The sequence below is a fragment of the Pinus tabuliformis genome, chromosome 5_1, assembly GCF_031772625.1.
Source record: "Pinus tabuliformis cultivar Carrire ecotype Pingquan chromosome 5_1, CPIR1, whole genome shotgun sequence".
NCBI lineage: Eukaryota > Viridiplantae > Streptophyta > Pinopsida > Pinales > Pinaceae > Pinus > Pinus tabuliformis.
Genome location: NC_142305.1, coordinates 824,924,662 through 824,940,625, shown reverse-complemented (window position 1 = coordinate 824,940,625; position 15,964 = coordinate 824,924,662). Strand labels below are relative to the sequence as shown.

At 37.8% G+C, this 15,964-nt stretch overlaps 1 protein-coding gene across 3 annotated transcripts in view; it reads right to left on the bottom strand.

Moving 5' to 3' along the window:
* LOC149167450 (P-loop containing nucleoside triphosphate hydrolases superfamily protein) overlaps window positions 1-15,964 on the bottom strand; it is a 428,107-nt gene that overhangs the window by 82,371 nt on the left and 329,772 nt on the right. For all 3 annotated transcript variants that reach the window (XM_089432992.1, XM_089432993.1, XM_089432994.1), the window contains exon 22: window positions 8,818-8,872. In XM_089432992.1, coding sequence (XP_089289118.1) covers window positions 8,818-8,872 — 55 coding nt within the window. The remainder of the gene's footprint in view (window positions 1-8,817; window positions 8,873-15,964) is intronic.

Sequence of the window (15,964 nt, the reverse complement as noted above, 5' to 3'; positions counted from 1 at the left end):
ATCATAGTATTAAACACCGAAACCGATCCACTTATCAAACCAGGTTTCAAATTGGAACTGATCAAACCGGGATTGGTCAAATCTCAATGAACTCGTCTTTAAAAAAATACATGAAATACTTAGTTTTTAATGAAAAAAACTAATTTTAAGATTTCAAACCAATAAAGATCAAATATGCAAAGTTTCCTCATCTATATACCAGTGTAAAGGTGAATATATCAATTTGGCACCAAGTGCAATACATATCAACAACATAATACATAATCAATGAAGCTCTAAATGGCCTCTAGAATCCAAAAACAATGTTATAATCTATAGCGTCACTGACCTACTACAAGTCTACATATCAGTGATCAACATGATTACTCCTCATCATGATCAAACTCATCACCACTACTAGACAAGGGATCATCAACATGAGCTACATAAATAATCTCACTGAGTGTTTGAGGACTCCTAAAATTCCTCTGCAACCTTAGCAGTAGTGGTAGTAGTAGGACATCAAAACTACAAATCACTAATCAACATGATCACTCATGAAACTCATCATTGATTCAGTGCTACTAAAAATGGGATCATCAGCAAGAGATACATAGACATCATCTCGCTCAAAGTCTTCAGACTTGGATTACTCAACCTTATAATATGATACAAATTGAAGTTTAACATACCTAACTAGTGATTTTGGTTTGAGTGAAGGGTTCATCTCCTTAGCCTTATAATGTGGTAGAAAAAGCTTAGCATCCCTAACCAATTATTTTCCTTTGAGTGAAGGGTACATTATTGTTAAGGCCATGGTAGAGGAGTTCAACAATCAATACCACCAACATCAACAAAGTTCAAAAATCAATGCCACCAACATCAAGGCCCCTAAATGTCTTCTTGCTCTTGATCAAACGCCAATCTCATACCCTCATGCATGATAGAATCAAATGGAAACATTGCAAACCCCCAAACCATGAAATCCTGAAAACCATTAAGTCTGTTGAATTTTGAGTGAACTCTAAAATTCTAGTTTCTCCATATGAAATCCAATGAGGTCGAAACCACTCTCAAACATCCTTAGTCATTTCATGGTAATGTTAGAAATTTAAGTAAAAGGATGAAAATGAAAAATAAAGGAAATGCCACTTTTACTTCAAGAATTTAACATTACCATTTGGCATTGATTGCTAGTGTTTCTAGGGTTGATATATGTGAGGCAAATGAGAGGGGAGGCATGCTTTTCTTAGATAGGTTGTTTTTGGAAGGAAACAACTCCAAATTTCCCTCAAAATAGCATCGAAACTCAGAAAATTGCATTATGTGGGGTCTGTAGCTGGCCTGGCAATAAACTGACAAGTTTATGAAGGAACCGACCAGTTTATGGGAAAATACGTAGGTTCCTTCATAAACCGACCGGTTTGGGCCGGTTTTTGGGGTTTTTTTGGCGAAATAGGCCCACAAACCGGGTTTTTTGTTTGGTTTGACCTAATCGCCTAATGAACTAGCCGATTTGACCAGTTTCCGATTCAAGCCAGCCGATTTTTAAAACTATGATAAATACATCAATGATAAATTTACGTTACATTATGAAGACAGACACTAGTTACAATTTCAACACTCCCTCTTAACCAGGGAGGTATTCATAATGAATCAATGGGACAATCTCATGTTGAAATATTCATATAAGAAAGGATCTTCAAGTTGATAAGCATCAATGATGATAATATCATCATAACCAGCATTGTCAAAATACCAAGGCCTTGACAAGTAAGCTCTATCTCTCCACTAGATTAGAGCACAATACTAGGAGACACTCAATTGGACACTACCGCCTCTCAAGGCACATACCCCACCTAGGTGTTCTGAAGGTATGTCCTCATAGGACCATTTCCTAATCCAAGGAAAGGTTCATCGTCCAGACCATTCTTTACCAAGTCCATGTATTCAACTTAGGATGTTAATCCTAATCAACCACAATACATGACTCAGGAATGTAGATCCGTGACACTTATCCAATCCACCATTCTCCCTACCCGTGTTCATGTACTAGGCTTACAGGGGTTAGTCCTGGCCATAGTATATGACACATGGAGAATAACAATGTCCATCCTCACTCCCTCTCAACCAAGGAGGAGATCCTCAATCCCTCAACCAAGGAGGAGATATCCACAAGCCTAAGCTTGTCTCAAAAATACTCATCATTTTCCATGAAAAAGAACTTCATCGATGCATCGGCTCCTATTCATCTCGTGGAGATCTATCGTAGCTTTTTGGATCCTATTGGCATCACATCACAATGAGCTTCAACCTTCCTGGTTTTTCTGACAATCTTCATATCGAATCCAACCATCAAAACATTTTATGGAGCCAAAATTCTTCACAACTAATAGTATAAACTTCCATATCATCTTCCTTCGCACTACAGTAGAATCCTACTTCATGCTCTTCCAAAAAATCATACCAAAATAAAACCAATCATCAGTAGTATATGTATTCATCATCAACACTGCCACCCAATCAATGTGTCTTGGAGGGTCTTGATCATAGCTTCTCTTAGTCTTCTGCCAAACTTCAGATAATGACATATCTATTTATAGCTCCCTCTTTTCGGCTGAGGTAAGTGAACTTCTTCCCTTTTAATCATGAGACTTCTTCTTCTAACTTGAGGCAATACAATCCTCTCCCTTTAATTGGGAGAATCTTTTCAAGTCTAGCTTTCATGCTGCCATCTCATGCTAAGTGTTGACTTCTTTCTTCTTCTTCATTTATGTCTTCTAGGAAAGTCTTCATGCTTTGCTACATTCTTTCATCTTGTTGTCAAAACTTAGGTAGTTCTTATTATTGACCTGCAAGCTTTATTAGGAGGCTATGAAAGAACAAACATAGTTAAGCAAAATACAAAGACAATAGCAATAGAGATAAATAATGAGATGTAGGGTACTTATCTTTTGAGGAAGCTCAACTCCCTCTTAATCTTGGACTCTTTCATCAATTTTTTCCTCACATTAGCATGATGTCATTTATGTCATCTTCAGCAGCTAGATCTTCTTCTTTCGGCAGAAACAAGTAGTTATGGTTTTGTTCCTAGGGTTTTCTAATTCAAACTTTTGCTCGGGTTTACAAACTCTAGATGCTTCAAGTTCCAAGGTCTTCAAGACTTGTTATTCTTTAAACTTGCATATTCTACAATCATACAAATGTGTTGCAAACACTAGAAATGTTAGTGACAAGCCTTCTATACGTGAGATTTCATTCCTTGATCACAAAAACCTAGTCTTCATATGCAAGGAAAGAATTTGAATGCTAAAATAACGATCTCTAATATATCTATACAGATTCCTTTATCATAAATCACTATCTTTCAAAGGAGCATAAGATCGTTAGCTTACTTTTCATGTTCATTTCTAAATGTGAATTCACCGTGACCTAGAAGACTTAGCATCATATATAACATAGTTGAAATAAGTCATTAGTTGTAAATGAACAAAAGGTATAAGTACCTCTTTCAACCTTACCTATCTAACCTTACAGTCTTTCTGTCATAGGGATCCGGTCCTTTTGCAGTAGAGATAAATTGTCTTTTCCTTAACGTTTTCCTCCAATATAGATACCTCATATTTTCAATCTAGGATGTTAGCCACGAACTATCCCTCTCCACATAAACAATTGATATTTACTTCAAAGGTACAAAATTTGGACTTCAGATCTTTGACCTATCACAGAGACTTGGCTTGATACATAGGGATCATAGTCATATAGACTTTGGCTGGTCTTCCTTTTAAGCATCAAACTTATCCTTTGTACTAATCTCTTAGACTTGTCTTGAACCTGTCTATTCAGTCTTTAGAGAATTCGAATGCCTTGGTTAGTCCAAGTTCTACCATGTTTTATCCTTAAGACAGTCAACCAATCTTGCCCATGGTTTTAAAACTAGGCTGGTCCAAATCGGATTAGGCCTGGTAGACCAGCTAGACCCCTATGCGGGCCGGCTAAGTAGAAAAATCGGTTCGACGACCAGTTTGTTACCAAACCGGATACCAACTCGGCCGGTTCAGTAATGGACTAGCCGAGCTCGTATTAAATCGGTCGAGCTAGTCCATGGCAGAAAAAGACGGAAACTCGACTTGAAACTCAATTTTTTTTGGTTTTTTTTATCAATGCTCCCAAGCCTATAAAAGTGACCCAACCCCCTCACATTTCCTCACAATTGTCTCATTGCATTTGTGTGAGCATTTGTGAGGAGTTTGTGGAGAGTTGGAGTTGGTTTTTGGAGCAACAGTAAGGAGGTTCTTGGGCAATCATTGGAGCAGCATTGAGGAGTTGGCTTTTGGAGCAGCATTGAGGAGGCTAAAGGTATTTTTTTTTTCACTTCTCAAATCTGATCTTTCTTTTTTTCTTTTTCTTTTTGCAAATCTGGAAATTGAAAAGAGTAATTTTTCTAAAAGAAAATAACATTGAAGAGTTGTTTTCTCTTTCTTTTTATTTTTAGACTTTTGTCCTTTCATTTCCAATTCCAAATATTAGAAAATGGTTCCTAGAATGAAAGATGTTGCTTGGGCATATGTTGAGATGATTGATAATCAAATGTATTGCAAATTTTGTGATAAAAGAATTAAGGGAGGTGGAGGGGGCATTCACAGGCTGAAACAACAGTTGGCTGGTATTAGAGGCCAAATTGTTCCATGTGCAACACCTACAGAACAGATTGGGGAAATTAGGAAGGAGTTGCTAGAAAAGTTTGAGGAGGAAAAATCTAGGCAAAAACAAATAGAGGCTGAAATAAGGAGGAAGAGGAGTATAAAACACATGATGGTTGCCAACCCCAATTTTGATTATGAGGGCTCTTCATCTATCCCTTGCATTGATGCATCCAACCCCTTTCGCTATGTTCCTCCCTCTTTGGAGTCTACTCGTAAAATTAAAAAGAAGGGTGATATCAAAAGTTATTTCACAGTCACACCCTCCTCTCCCTCTGATAGTGCACATGGTCCTCAAGTTAATAGACGTCAAATGCAGCCTACTTTAGATGACCATTGGAAGAAAGAATTGAGACAAACTGCCTGTGATTACATAGCTAGATAGAAGTATGATGCTGATATCGCCTTCAATGTTTCCCGTTCACCATATTATGAACCTATGTTTGATGCCATATTCGTTGCTGGAAAGGGCTTCAAAGGCCTTACTTTGCACGAATTAAGGGGATCTCTTTTGCAAAAGAGGTTATATCCAGTGAGGAATATTTGAAAGATTTCAAAAACTCATGGGTGAAAAGTACCATCATGTTAGATGGATGCACTGATCAAAGTAACCGTACCATCATAAAATTTCTTATCTTTTGCCCACAGGGATATAATTTGTTGAGATAGCTCATTACACAACTATGTTTTTTGCAGCACAATGGTGGGAGGCATTTGGTAGCTATTTTCCTCAATTGCAGAGGTTTGCAATCCGTATTTTGAGTCAAACTTGCAACGCTTCTGGGTCTGAGCGCAATTGGTCTGTCTTTGAGAGGATTCACACGAAGAAGAGAAACTGTTCAGAACAAAAATGGTTAAATGATCTAGTCTATGTCCAATACAACCTCCAGCTAAGGCACAACCAATTACTAAACAAAATACCTGATACAGATCCCATTGTGTTGGAAGATATTTATCCATCCTCATATTGGATACTGGAGAGTCAAGCAACAGAGTTTGACCCTGATGAGGATATTGGTGTTGATATTGATTTAGAGATGGATGCATTACAGATTGTTTAGTTAAATGGAGATCCACTAGTACCAGCGCCAAGTCCTCCAGCGGCACACACTTCCTCTACTCAGCCATGATGTAGGCGCATAGCTCGTCTATCTCAGCGTGCAACTGCTGCCAGTGCTACTACTTCTACAGTTACAGATGGAGATCTTGATGAAGAGGAGGACCCATGGGATTCCTTGTCTGACTCCGATTCAGACTTTGAGCCAGATGATGTTGGCTTTTCTAGCAGTAGCGACTAGTGATGTTTTGTTGTAGAGGCCATTTAGTGCCTCCTTGGTTATGTGTTTTTGTTTTGATCTCTATATATTACATGTATTGGACAGTGCACTGGGTGCCATTTTGATATAATAGATATATTCATGAGCATACTTTGATCATATGTTGTCTTCTCTCTATATTCTAATGCTTTGAGTTTGGAAACATGAATGAAAATCTTTAAAAATATGTTTTTTCATAAAAATAAAAAATTTAATGTATTTTTTACAAACACTAAGTCATTGAAATCAACTAGGCTGAGTCGATACCGAGTCGGAGTCGACCCTCGGTCGGTTCCGAATCCAAGTCCGAGTTTTAAAACTATGATCTTGCGATATGTATTTTCTTAGATGCTCCTGAAACTTGCATCATTATAGGAGAATGCACTTCTAAAATTCATATCATTATGTAGTTCTAAAATTCGTATCCACACAAGAGACAGTCCTACATTATTACGTGACTCTGAGATTCACATCAGCATAGGAGATTATCATCATGATGTTCTGAAAATTATCATGGAGGATTATACTTAGAAAATCCACATCATCTCAAAGACAAGTAGTCTTAGATTCTTCGCATACTTCAGACATTAGGAGCCTCAGACATTTTATATGTATGCTCAGATAAACTTGCATTTCACATAAAAATATGGTCTCATGCTTTCGCATTGCTTCATAGAAGTGTAGCCTCAGTTCTTCAGGGAAAATATGTGTGATCAGATATTGCCACAAATGTTTGGTCTTGAATATCATGATGTTTTATAGTGCTGAAGTGCTTCATGATTGCAAATTTCCACGCAGACTAAATGCCATAGGTAGTTTGCATGAGCCTCAATGGAGTGCCATAGAATTTGGTCCAAGTTGCAGAGGTATAAAGTCACATTAAGTTCGGATGTCCTTTGATCTTCTTTTGCTTGAGCGACAGAATAAAGATCTTCTTCTTATCCCTTCATTTTGGCCTTCTAATCTCCTTGAGTACTTGTAGATTGCAGAGATGTTGACTAGTGTGTTGTATGTTCTGTTCTACAATGGATCCGAGTATATAGTCTTCTTGAGTGAGATGAGTGTTCACCACAGGTAGGCCCTTTGAATCACAGAGATGGTTTTATTTGAGATAACTCGGATCTCAAACAAAGGAAACTTTAGATGCCACCACTCAGTAATTCTTTCTAGTTTTGATACCATGTTGAGAAACCAAGTGTAGTGTAGATTAGGATTGATTTTTCTTCTTGATAATTACTTGTGAATGTTAGCTGATTTCTTATTACTTGTTATGTTCTCTTAGTCAAGCAATTATACAAATTTTCAAAACATAAAGATCACAAAGAGACAAGAGACACCAAAATTAGGGTCCCCATAAGGGGAAAACCCAACAATCCTTCTCTTACAGAATCAGATCAAATGAGATTTCCAAGACCAAGACTCAAAACTGCCACCAAAATGTCAAGTCCAACCCTCCTCCAAGTCACCTCCAAATCTGGTCAACTCTAGTCAAAGTCAACGAAGGTCAAACTGTCTCACATCTCGTCAACTCTCTGAAATTCCAGACCTGCAATTAGGGGGTCAAAAGTCGGCCTATGGCAACCTCAGAAATTCAGCCTTTGTCACAGAAATTACAGTCACACGTGCGAGCTGCTTCAAGGTCAAAATTCGGTCAACTTAGAATATTTGTCTTGTCTTTTGACTTCGTTTTTCTCTCTCCTTTGACTCGATTTTCTCTTCTTCTTCACTTACTTCAGATGTTCTCTTGTTGGTTGAATGGATGATCTCCAAGAGGGCCAAACTTGCTTCTTATATGTAGCTGTCCAAAAGGTCGAACATATGTCTCTTTGGAGTGCCAGGCCAACTTGTTCCAAGGAGGGCCCGACTTGACATTTTGTGGTCTTATGATTCAACATAAAAATATTTTTTTTCTTACAAATGTCCAAATCAGACATGACTCATACATTTTTATTTGACTCCTAATAAATTCTTCTTGACTCTTTTTGACTCTATAAGCATGAAGAACATGCTTTGACCAAAATAAAATATAATAATGAATATAATAAATTCATCAATGATAAATTTACATTACATTATGAAGACCGACACTAGTTACAATTTCAACAATCCATACCCTCTCCACTGTTGCAGTAGGTATCACATCTTTCCCTATCATGTTAGCTTGCCCAAGCAATTTTACATAAACCTTCTTGACATTAGCCTATGGTTGGGAATTGACTTCATTCGCTTTTGTAGCTAATTTCTCGTGAAAGCAGCACTGTTGCGACTAGGCTTCCTAGGCACACCCTCTTCAATGTAGTAGCAGTTTATCTCATCTTTCCCTACCATGTTAGCTTGTACAAGCAATTTTACATAAACCAATGGTTAGGAATTGACTTCAATTGCTTTTGTAGCTAGTTTCTCATAAAAGTACTGTTGCAAGCAATTAAGCTTCCTAGGGCAGCTTTCTCAAAACACCATTGGATTTATTTCCAGGTTTTGACTACGAGAGTAAAACAACACATTGGTATGAGTTCGCCAGGATGATGTTACTTTGTGAAAATTTGGTAGACAATTGACATCAAGTTTCAACAATTTACTATAAAGATTAACTTTTAGTAGCATCAGTCAATGTAGGGACAGGGAAGAATATACTGTGTAGTATATGAGAAGCAGGGGATTCAAAGCCATCTGGATGCAAGAATATGGCCTAGAGGCTTAAATGTTAATTCATGGAGCAAAACAAAACCCCAAAATATATCTTAAACCTTCACATTTTAACAGTCTATGTCCCAAAGTTAAGTTAAAACAAGAAGAATGATAATTCAGTAAGAATTAACCTTATCATCTTGATAAATCATTGCAGTTGCTTCAATGTATGCAACAGCCTGGTACCTATGACATAGTAACATCGTATCAATTCAAATATTAGATACAACAAAAGTTAAAACTGACTATGAGGATTGGAAAACAAAATAAATTACAGGAAAATACAGAATATCCCATTTCATGACAGAAAGTTTTATCTGTTTACACATTTCCAAATAGGAAGGAATTCTATATTCTTGCTGAGTAAACACAATATATAATATGTATCTTGATCTAAGCACCCATCAAAGCTCTGTACCAATATAAGTTCGAGTGGCCACAAGTAAATTTTTTTTTTTTTTTTGAGAAAATTTGTCTTTATATTATCCAAGAGATCATAAAATTTCAGCAAAGATAGTCAGCGCTACAAACACACTTGAATCAGCAATGACAAAAGCATTATTGGCATCATTAATGAGAAAAACATCTTGGCCTTGGTTTGAACACATATCTCATCAAAGGTCAACTTCTGAAACATATGAACAGACTTAAGTTTCCTTCAAAGACAGACTTATAATGCAATCTCCATAGGGAATATGGTATTGCATATGAATATACTGCCATAGACGACCAGTATAATTACTCAGGAGGGACTCGAAATCTGCAAGCAAAGCTTCACACCAATAAATGTTTTCTTGAAGAAGATAAGAGATTTTATGCTAAATTGTTGTCCACACTGTAAGGTGAACATAAGATAATTTTATTAATATCCATAAGTGACCAAAAAGGTGTTAGCTTTTGGGTTATCCTGAAAGTGTTTACACCATGTTTGGGGCTGCTTCATCAGATTTAGGGTAGAGGTATATATTCAGCCACTGGATGAACTTAGATGGATTTGCACATTGAAGATAGCTAGCTTAGTTGTTGCTTGCACTTAGTTGGGTTTTCACCTGACATTCCATCCTAGGGTGTTTGGAGTTTTCCTAACATCTTGGGGCCATCCTTCATGATGGCCACATGGAGAGGCTCACATGCTTGAACAATGCCCTACATAGGACAAGGAGTGATGTGCATCTTGGAAGAGAGCATCACACCCTAAACAACATGGAGTAGCTTGGATTTCTATATGGAAGCTTAGAGTTGGCTCGAGGATGCTTGGGTTGCAATAGTGTTCCCACAAGGGGCGTAGACCCAATGGAGCACTTGGCTTAGAAGTGATGGAGTCCGAATGGGACTGTGGTGATAAATTTGGACACACCTTGTGTGGCTACATCATCTTGGAGGCTTATTGATTACAACATCACCTTGGAGCTTCACATGTGTACCTTTGGAATTGGGCACTTCACTTTTGTGAGCCTACATGTTTATTATAGGTTGCCTGAAAGGGCATGGACCCACATTGCATTATTGGCCTCCCTTAGCTCACATATATATAGAGGAAGACAAGAGTCCATCGTTCATATATTAATCCCATAGCTCATTATGCTTATCACTCATGTTAGAGATGTGATCAAGTGGGGAGCAGTAATCATCCTCTCTCTCTTAGATCTTCATTTGCACTTGTTCTCTTTCTCCCATAATCACTAGGGTTTCTTGATCTTCTTGGAGCATTTTGAAGCCTATGGTGAGGGCTTCCTCGATTAGGATTTTGAATTGAAACACTATGGTGTATTTGGTGAAGAAGGAGAATAAGAGAAGGCATCTTGCCTTCGAGGGCTTGTTTGAGTGATTCATGCATGTTGGAGCTCCTTGGTTGAGCTATGGCGACATACATCTTGGCTCTTGGAACATGTCCACTGCAGTCTTGGGTAGCATAGCTTTTAGCCACTATAATACCTCTTTCAATTGTTGTTACTAATGTTCTTCCAATTCCTAGCACAAACTACTTTCTTGAGTTGATCAATCTCAACATGGTTGCTACTCACAAAAGAGATCTTGGACTTTCCTTTATGTGCATTAATGATAAAAGATTTACCATCCTTCATAAAGAGGTACTGGTTTTCTGTTCTCATGAAGATGGAATCCCACATATAAATGTAGAGACCACCAAATACTACACTGCAAAAATAAAGAGGTACTACATAAACTTCTATCTCATCAATAAAATTTGGACTAATAGAAAATTTAAGCCTAAACTAATTACGCTGCTTACTTTTAACTCTATATCCTCATTCACCCATCCCAAATGGTATGGATGAGGAAAATCATTATTTGATAAACCAAGCTTACTTACCAAGTCATCAATGAGGTTGCTTATGAACCAAAACCAAATAATGCATCAGCTTTGCTCTTCGTAATTTGAATTTTGATATAGAACAACTTACTTAGGCTAGTCTCCTTTTAAATTGTTGTGCAAACAATTTTCTCATCCACATTTGAGTTTCTTTCTATCTCTTTCCCCGCCACCACTAAAAGATTCTTCTTCTTCCTAGACTATTCTTGCTTGTGATTTTTATGATTCAACACTAGATGCAGTTCCAAACATTTTTCTTTAGTGTGATCACCAATGTTGTAATGGCTACTATGGTTGTTAGGGTCCTTGCACACACGTGCAATGTCAACAATCTTCTTATTGTTTCCTTTACCCTTCTTCTTCTCACCTTATTGGAAGCTCCATGTCGATCTCATTGTTTCAAAACACTTGAATGCCCATTTTTCATATCTAATTCAACATATCAAGCCACCAAAAGGACTTATTTATGGGCTTAGTCTTGAACATAACAACTTTCCTTCTTATGCAATTTATAATGTCTTACTACATCTTGCTTTGACTTTGCATGTACTCTAAGGCTTGAAAATCAGTGTGTATAATTGTTTTTCCCCAAGAAGTAATGTTTCCACTTTTTCACTGCTTGCACTATTGCATAGAACTCTTTATCATACATGGGCTAGTCTAGTATTATTGCACGAAACAACCTTGAATGATAATACACCAGTGTTCCTCCTCACATAAACAATTCCCCTAATGCACTAACATCAATCTCCAATTCAAATGGTCATTGCAAATTGGGCATGGAAAGGGCCAGAACATTGTTTATCTTACTCTTCATATTTTTGAATGCACGTTGTTGTCACTTAGCCTGATGAGAACTCTTTCCCTTGATGGTTGTAATTTCCACTATGGATGTTAGGGTCATGTTACCCATCGAAAGTGGGTAACCCATAGGAGAAAACTTTTCGACTCCTTAGACATCCCACCAGCTAGAAACCCTATATGATCAACACATAACATGATGCTAGGATCCTCCACGTCTTGCTCTACTCGAATTCCTCTCTCCCACCTGAGATTCCTTCTTAAAGGAAGGTGGGAAGGTGGGTCATTCATTGACAGGTACTTCAACAATTTTGCAAACATGTGCTTTTAATTAATGTTATGGGCATATTGACATGGATGAAGGGAAAAAATGGATAATTAACAAATTTTCATTGTACTCTTGTTCCCTCACTTCACCTGGGAAGTTAGTCTTTGACTCTAGTCCAGTGCGACCTCCTCTGAGGCCTTAGGGTTTTGGGAAGGACACTACTAGGAAGGCAATGATTGAAGCAACGTGCCTAAGATATTTCATACTTACGACTTTACATCTTTCCCCATTTATTTGTCTCCGTTCTTCGGGCTTGTTATCATTAGTCATTAGGATTAGTAGCTTTCATCCTCATTCTTGAGTCTGGGCCTGAAAAACTTTGCCCTAGACGTTGATGGAGTTAAAAGAAAGAAAAAAGCATAAGAAAGCAACAATGAAAGAAAAAGATAAAATACAAAGGATGGTTTTGCCCTAGACGTTGATGGAGTTAAAAGAAAGAAAAAAGCATAAGAAAGCCACAATGAAAGAAAAAGATAAAATACAAAGGATGGTTGGGACATTTGTTTAGTACGTGGGCAAAACCCTAGCATTAGTTCTACCCCCTCATTAGCTATCACCCAATTCCTCAAGCACATGATGCTTCATCAATAAAAATAATTCTTGTATTGTCACCACATTGATGAGATATAAACTGAATCACCCTTAAAGGGTAATGGAAAATCTCAAAAGCAAGCTTGGGCTCCTAACCTATGCACCTGGATAAAGGAAAATCTTAAAAAGTAAAAGTTGCACCAAACGGGTGGAAAAAACAGTCTGAGGACAGGGGTGACTCTTTCCTTCTTACATCTATACACTAAGGATATTGGATCTTTAATAGTTGGTCACATGGCTATGACACCTTGCCCCAAAGTCATTCCCACTCCACAACCACCATCTTGCACACACACTTATGGATTGATGGGCTAACTTGGGGCATGTTTCTTCCCCTTGGGAGCTAGAAACACCTAATAGGGTTATTCACCTAACCATCCCTAACATAACAAGGTAACTTGTTTATGGGACTTCATCTAGTTAGAAACTTGAAGGTGAGTTTTGAGTGAGGTATTCATGTGCCCCTAACATTAGTTATGGTACACTATAACACATTTATGATTATTGTCCCTAATGATTTATGATTTCACTTTATTTTAAATAAGGGTTTGTCAGGTGGGGTTATCACAGTAGCAAAGGCCCCTTGAGAGATGATTTTCATCCATTACAACAACATTCCAAAGGTCGATTTTCCCATTGCAAAGTGTAGGTATGATCTTATTGATGCAATGTTGCCACCCAAAGTAGAGCATTGGGCTTTATGATGGTTCCACATGGTTCTTGACACTTTGAAGTACCCCTAGATGCTGAAACATTGAGCTAGTGAGGCTTAGTGTTGGATTTATTGGAGATGTGCCCAAATGGATCTAAGGCACCCGTAGGCTAGCCTTGACATTGTTTGATGGGTGTTTCTTGTTTCGAAGCTCAGATGATGATGGTTATTCATGAGATGGCAAGGGAGGGCATACCCATCATTAATGGACCCCTAAACTTGAGTAGATTGATGCCATGTCACTCTTATTGCCTATAGAAGGGTTACGTAGGGCACTCTAGTTATGATGTCATAGTTTGGACGCATTTTTGGATGCATACCCTGTTGATTTTTCCTAGTACATCAGATTAGGTCTATGTGTAATCACAATCATAAACACACTAAAATGTTAGTTTTTGTAGCATCAAACAGGTGTTCTAGTCTCGATTTGTGTCTAAGAGGCTAAGGAACACGAGATATCCAAAACCCAGAAAAGGTTTCGCAAGATAAGCTTGCAAAACACCTTAGTTAATTTAATTGATCAATAAATAAAAAATGCCTAAGTCTAACGTAGGAAAGTTAATTAATTAATGGAAATTAATTAAGGATGACCGAGAATGCTCTAGAGACTCACATGGATCAAGTCTAAGATGATCTTAGCCATTGATGAGGATCTAATCATGGTCATTGAAGCTCCAACGAGATTATAAGAGTAGATCGATGGGATGAGGAGAGACGCAAATTAGGGAGAGCGAATTATCTAGGCAGTGTGGATTTCCTATAGCACAATGACTCAGTGAGGGAGGAATTCGAGCTAGTGGAGGAGCATCAGTAGAGGGAGCAACAGGAGGAGAATTTCGGAGATTCCAGTGTCTCTCTAGTGCAAGTTTAGGAGAGAGGAGGCCGAATATTTCTACAGAGAAGGATCGTACAACCAATGCGAGCTGCTAGTCCAGTTGAGCTAGTAGCCAGGAAGGGTTCATATCCATTTCTGGAGGTCGGAAATATCTTCTGGAAGGCAGTGCGAATTTTTCTAGTAACTGTGGGAGGTAGGATGACTCACCAGGAGCCAACTAGCAGGTCATAGGAATTTCCCAGGGCAGCAGTGCAAATTCCAATCAAGCCAAGTTTCCAGTGAAAGGGTTTGAGCACGCCAAAGGGAGGTCGGATTATTTGTAGAAGGAGATAATTTTCTCCAGTTGGTCTGGCCAATGTAATTCAGAAGGATTGTCAGTCATCTAGATGTTATAATTTTTGTTGCTGCATAATAAAATAAATCCGCATCTGCTGCATTGGTTTTCCCTTCGGGGATTTTTTGGGGACGTTAGTCCAAAATTCTTGTGTCAAATTTTATTGTGCGCATCAATTTCTCAATATTTTTTGTTGAAAATGCAACTAGTATCGGTCTTCATAATTGTTGTATGGCTCATATGTAATTCTTATGTACTTGGTAAAATAAGAAAGAAAAATTATTAAAAAGATCAAAGAAAATTATTTTTATAAGCACGGGTTTCATGCTCATTTGGTCATGTTGATGGGTCAAAGCACCCATTGAGTGCTTCTAGAGTTGAGTCATGAGTCATTGTCCTTGTCATTATGTTCTAGACCATTCTTGGGCTTATCATGTCAAAGAAAGAAAAAATTATTTTATGTAAAATGGTCATGTAAACCTCCTCCATCAAGTCGGCTTGCCCTTCCTTCAAGTCGGCCTCAAAAGGGGTGATCCAACCACTATAAATAAGAAGGAACTCGACCTCATTTGTTCACTCACCAAGAAGATTTCGATCTGCAATTCTAGAAGAGAAAAGGAAGTGCGAAATACATGAAAATGAGCCTATCTCATTGCAAGAAGAGAAGGAATCCTAGCGAAGAAGACTAGAAGACAAGCGAAGAAGAAAAGGTCTGAAACTTTGTCATTTTTTGTCACACGTGTGAGAGGACTGAAGTACTACAGACGGAAGGTGTGGGACTAAGGTAGTAGGCCGAAAATTGAAGAAGTGGAAGAAAGGGCCGAGACCCTAGTTGACTTGATTTGAGGTGTTTGACTTGACTTGATTTTGAAGGATTGACTTGTTTTCTTGGGAGCTGACTTGGTGGGTTGGAGGAGGTCTTATTGTTGGGTCAAGGGTCTTGGTTGTCTCATTTGATTTGGTTCTAAAAGAAAAGAAGAGAATTTTTGGGTTTTCCCTTAGAAGAGTGGTTTTGCCCTAGCTGAGAGCCTACATCATGTCCCCTTGTTGTTTTGATCTTCATGCATTTATGTTTTGGTAGTTGCTTTATGATAAGAAGATAAAAGAAGACATAAAAAGAAGTTAATAAAAATACTAAGAAATTACAAGTAATTATCAAGATAAGAAAATCTTTCTACCTTTATCATTTTCTAACATGGTATTAGAGCTAAGGTGAAATAGAAGAGGAAAAGGAAGATTGAAGATCAATAGCTTTCATCGTGCCATTAGCAAGAAAGAAGGAAGTCTTGATATAGAAGTCTTGGTTTATTATAAGATCATCCACATTATCATTTTAAAGGAGGAT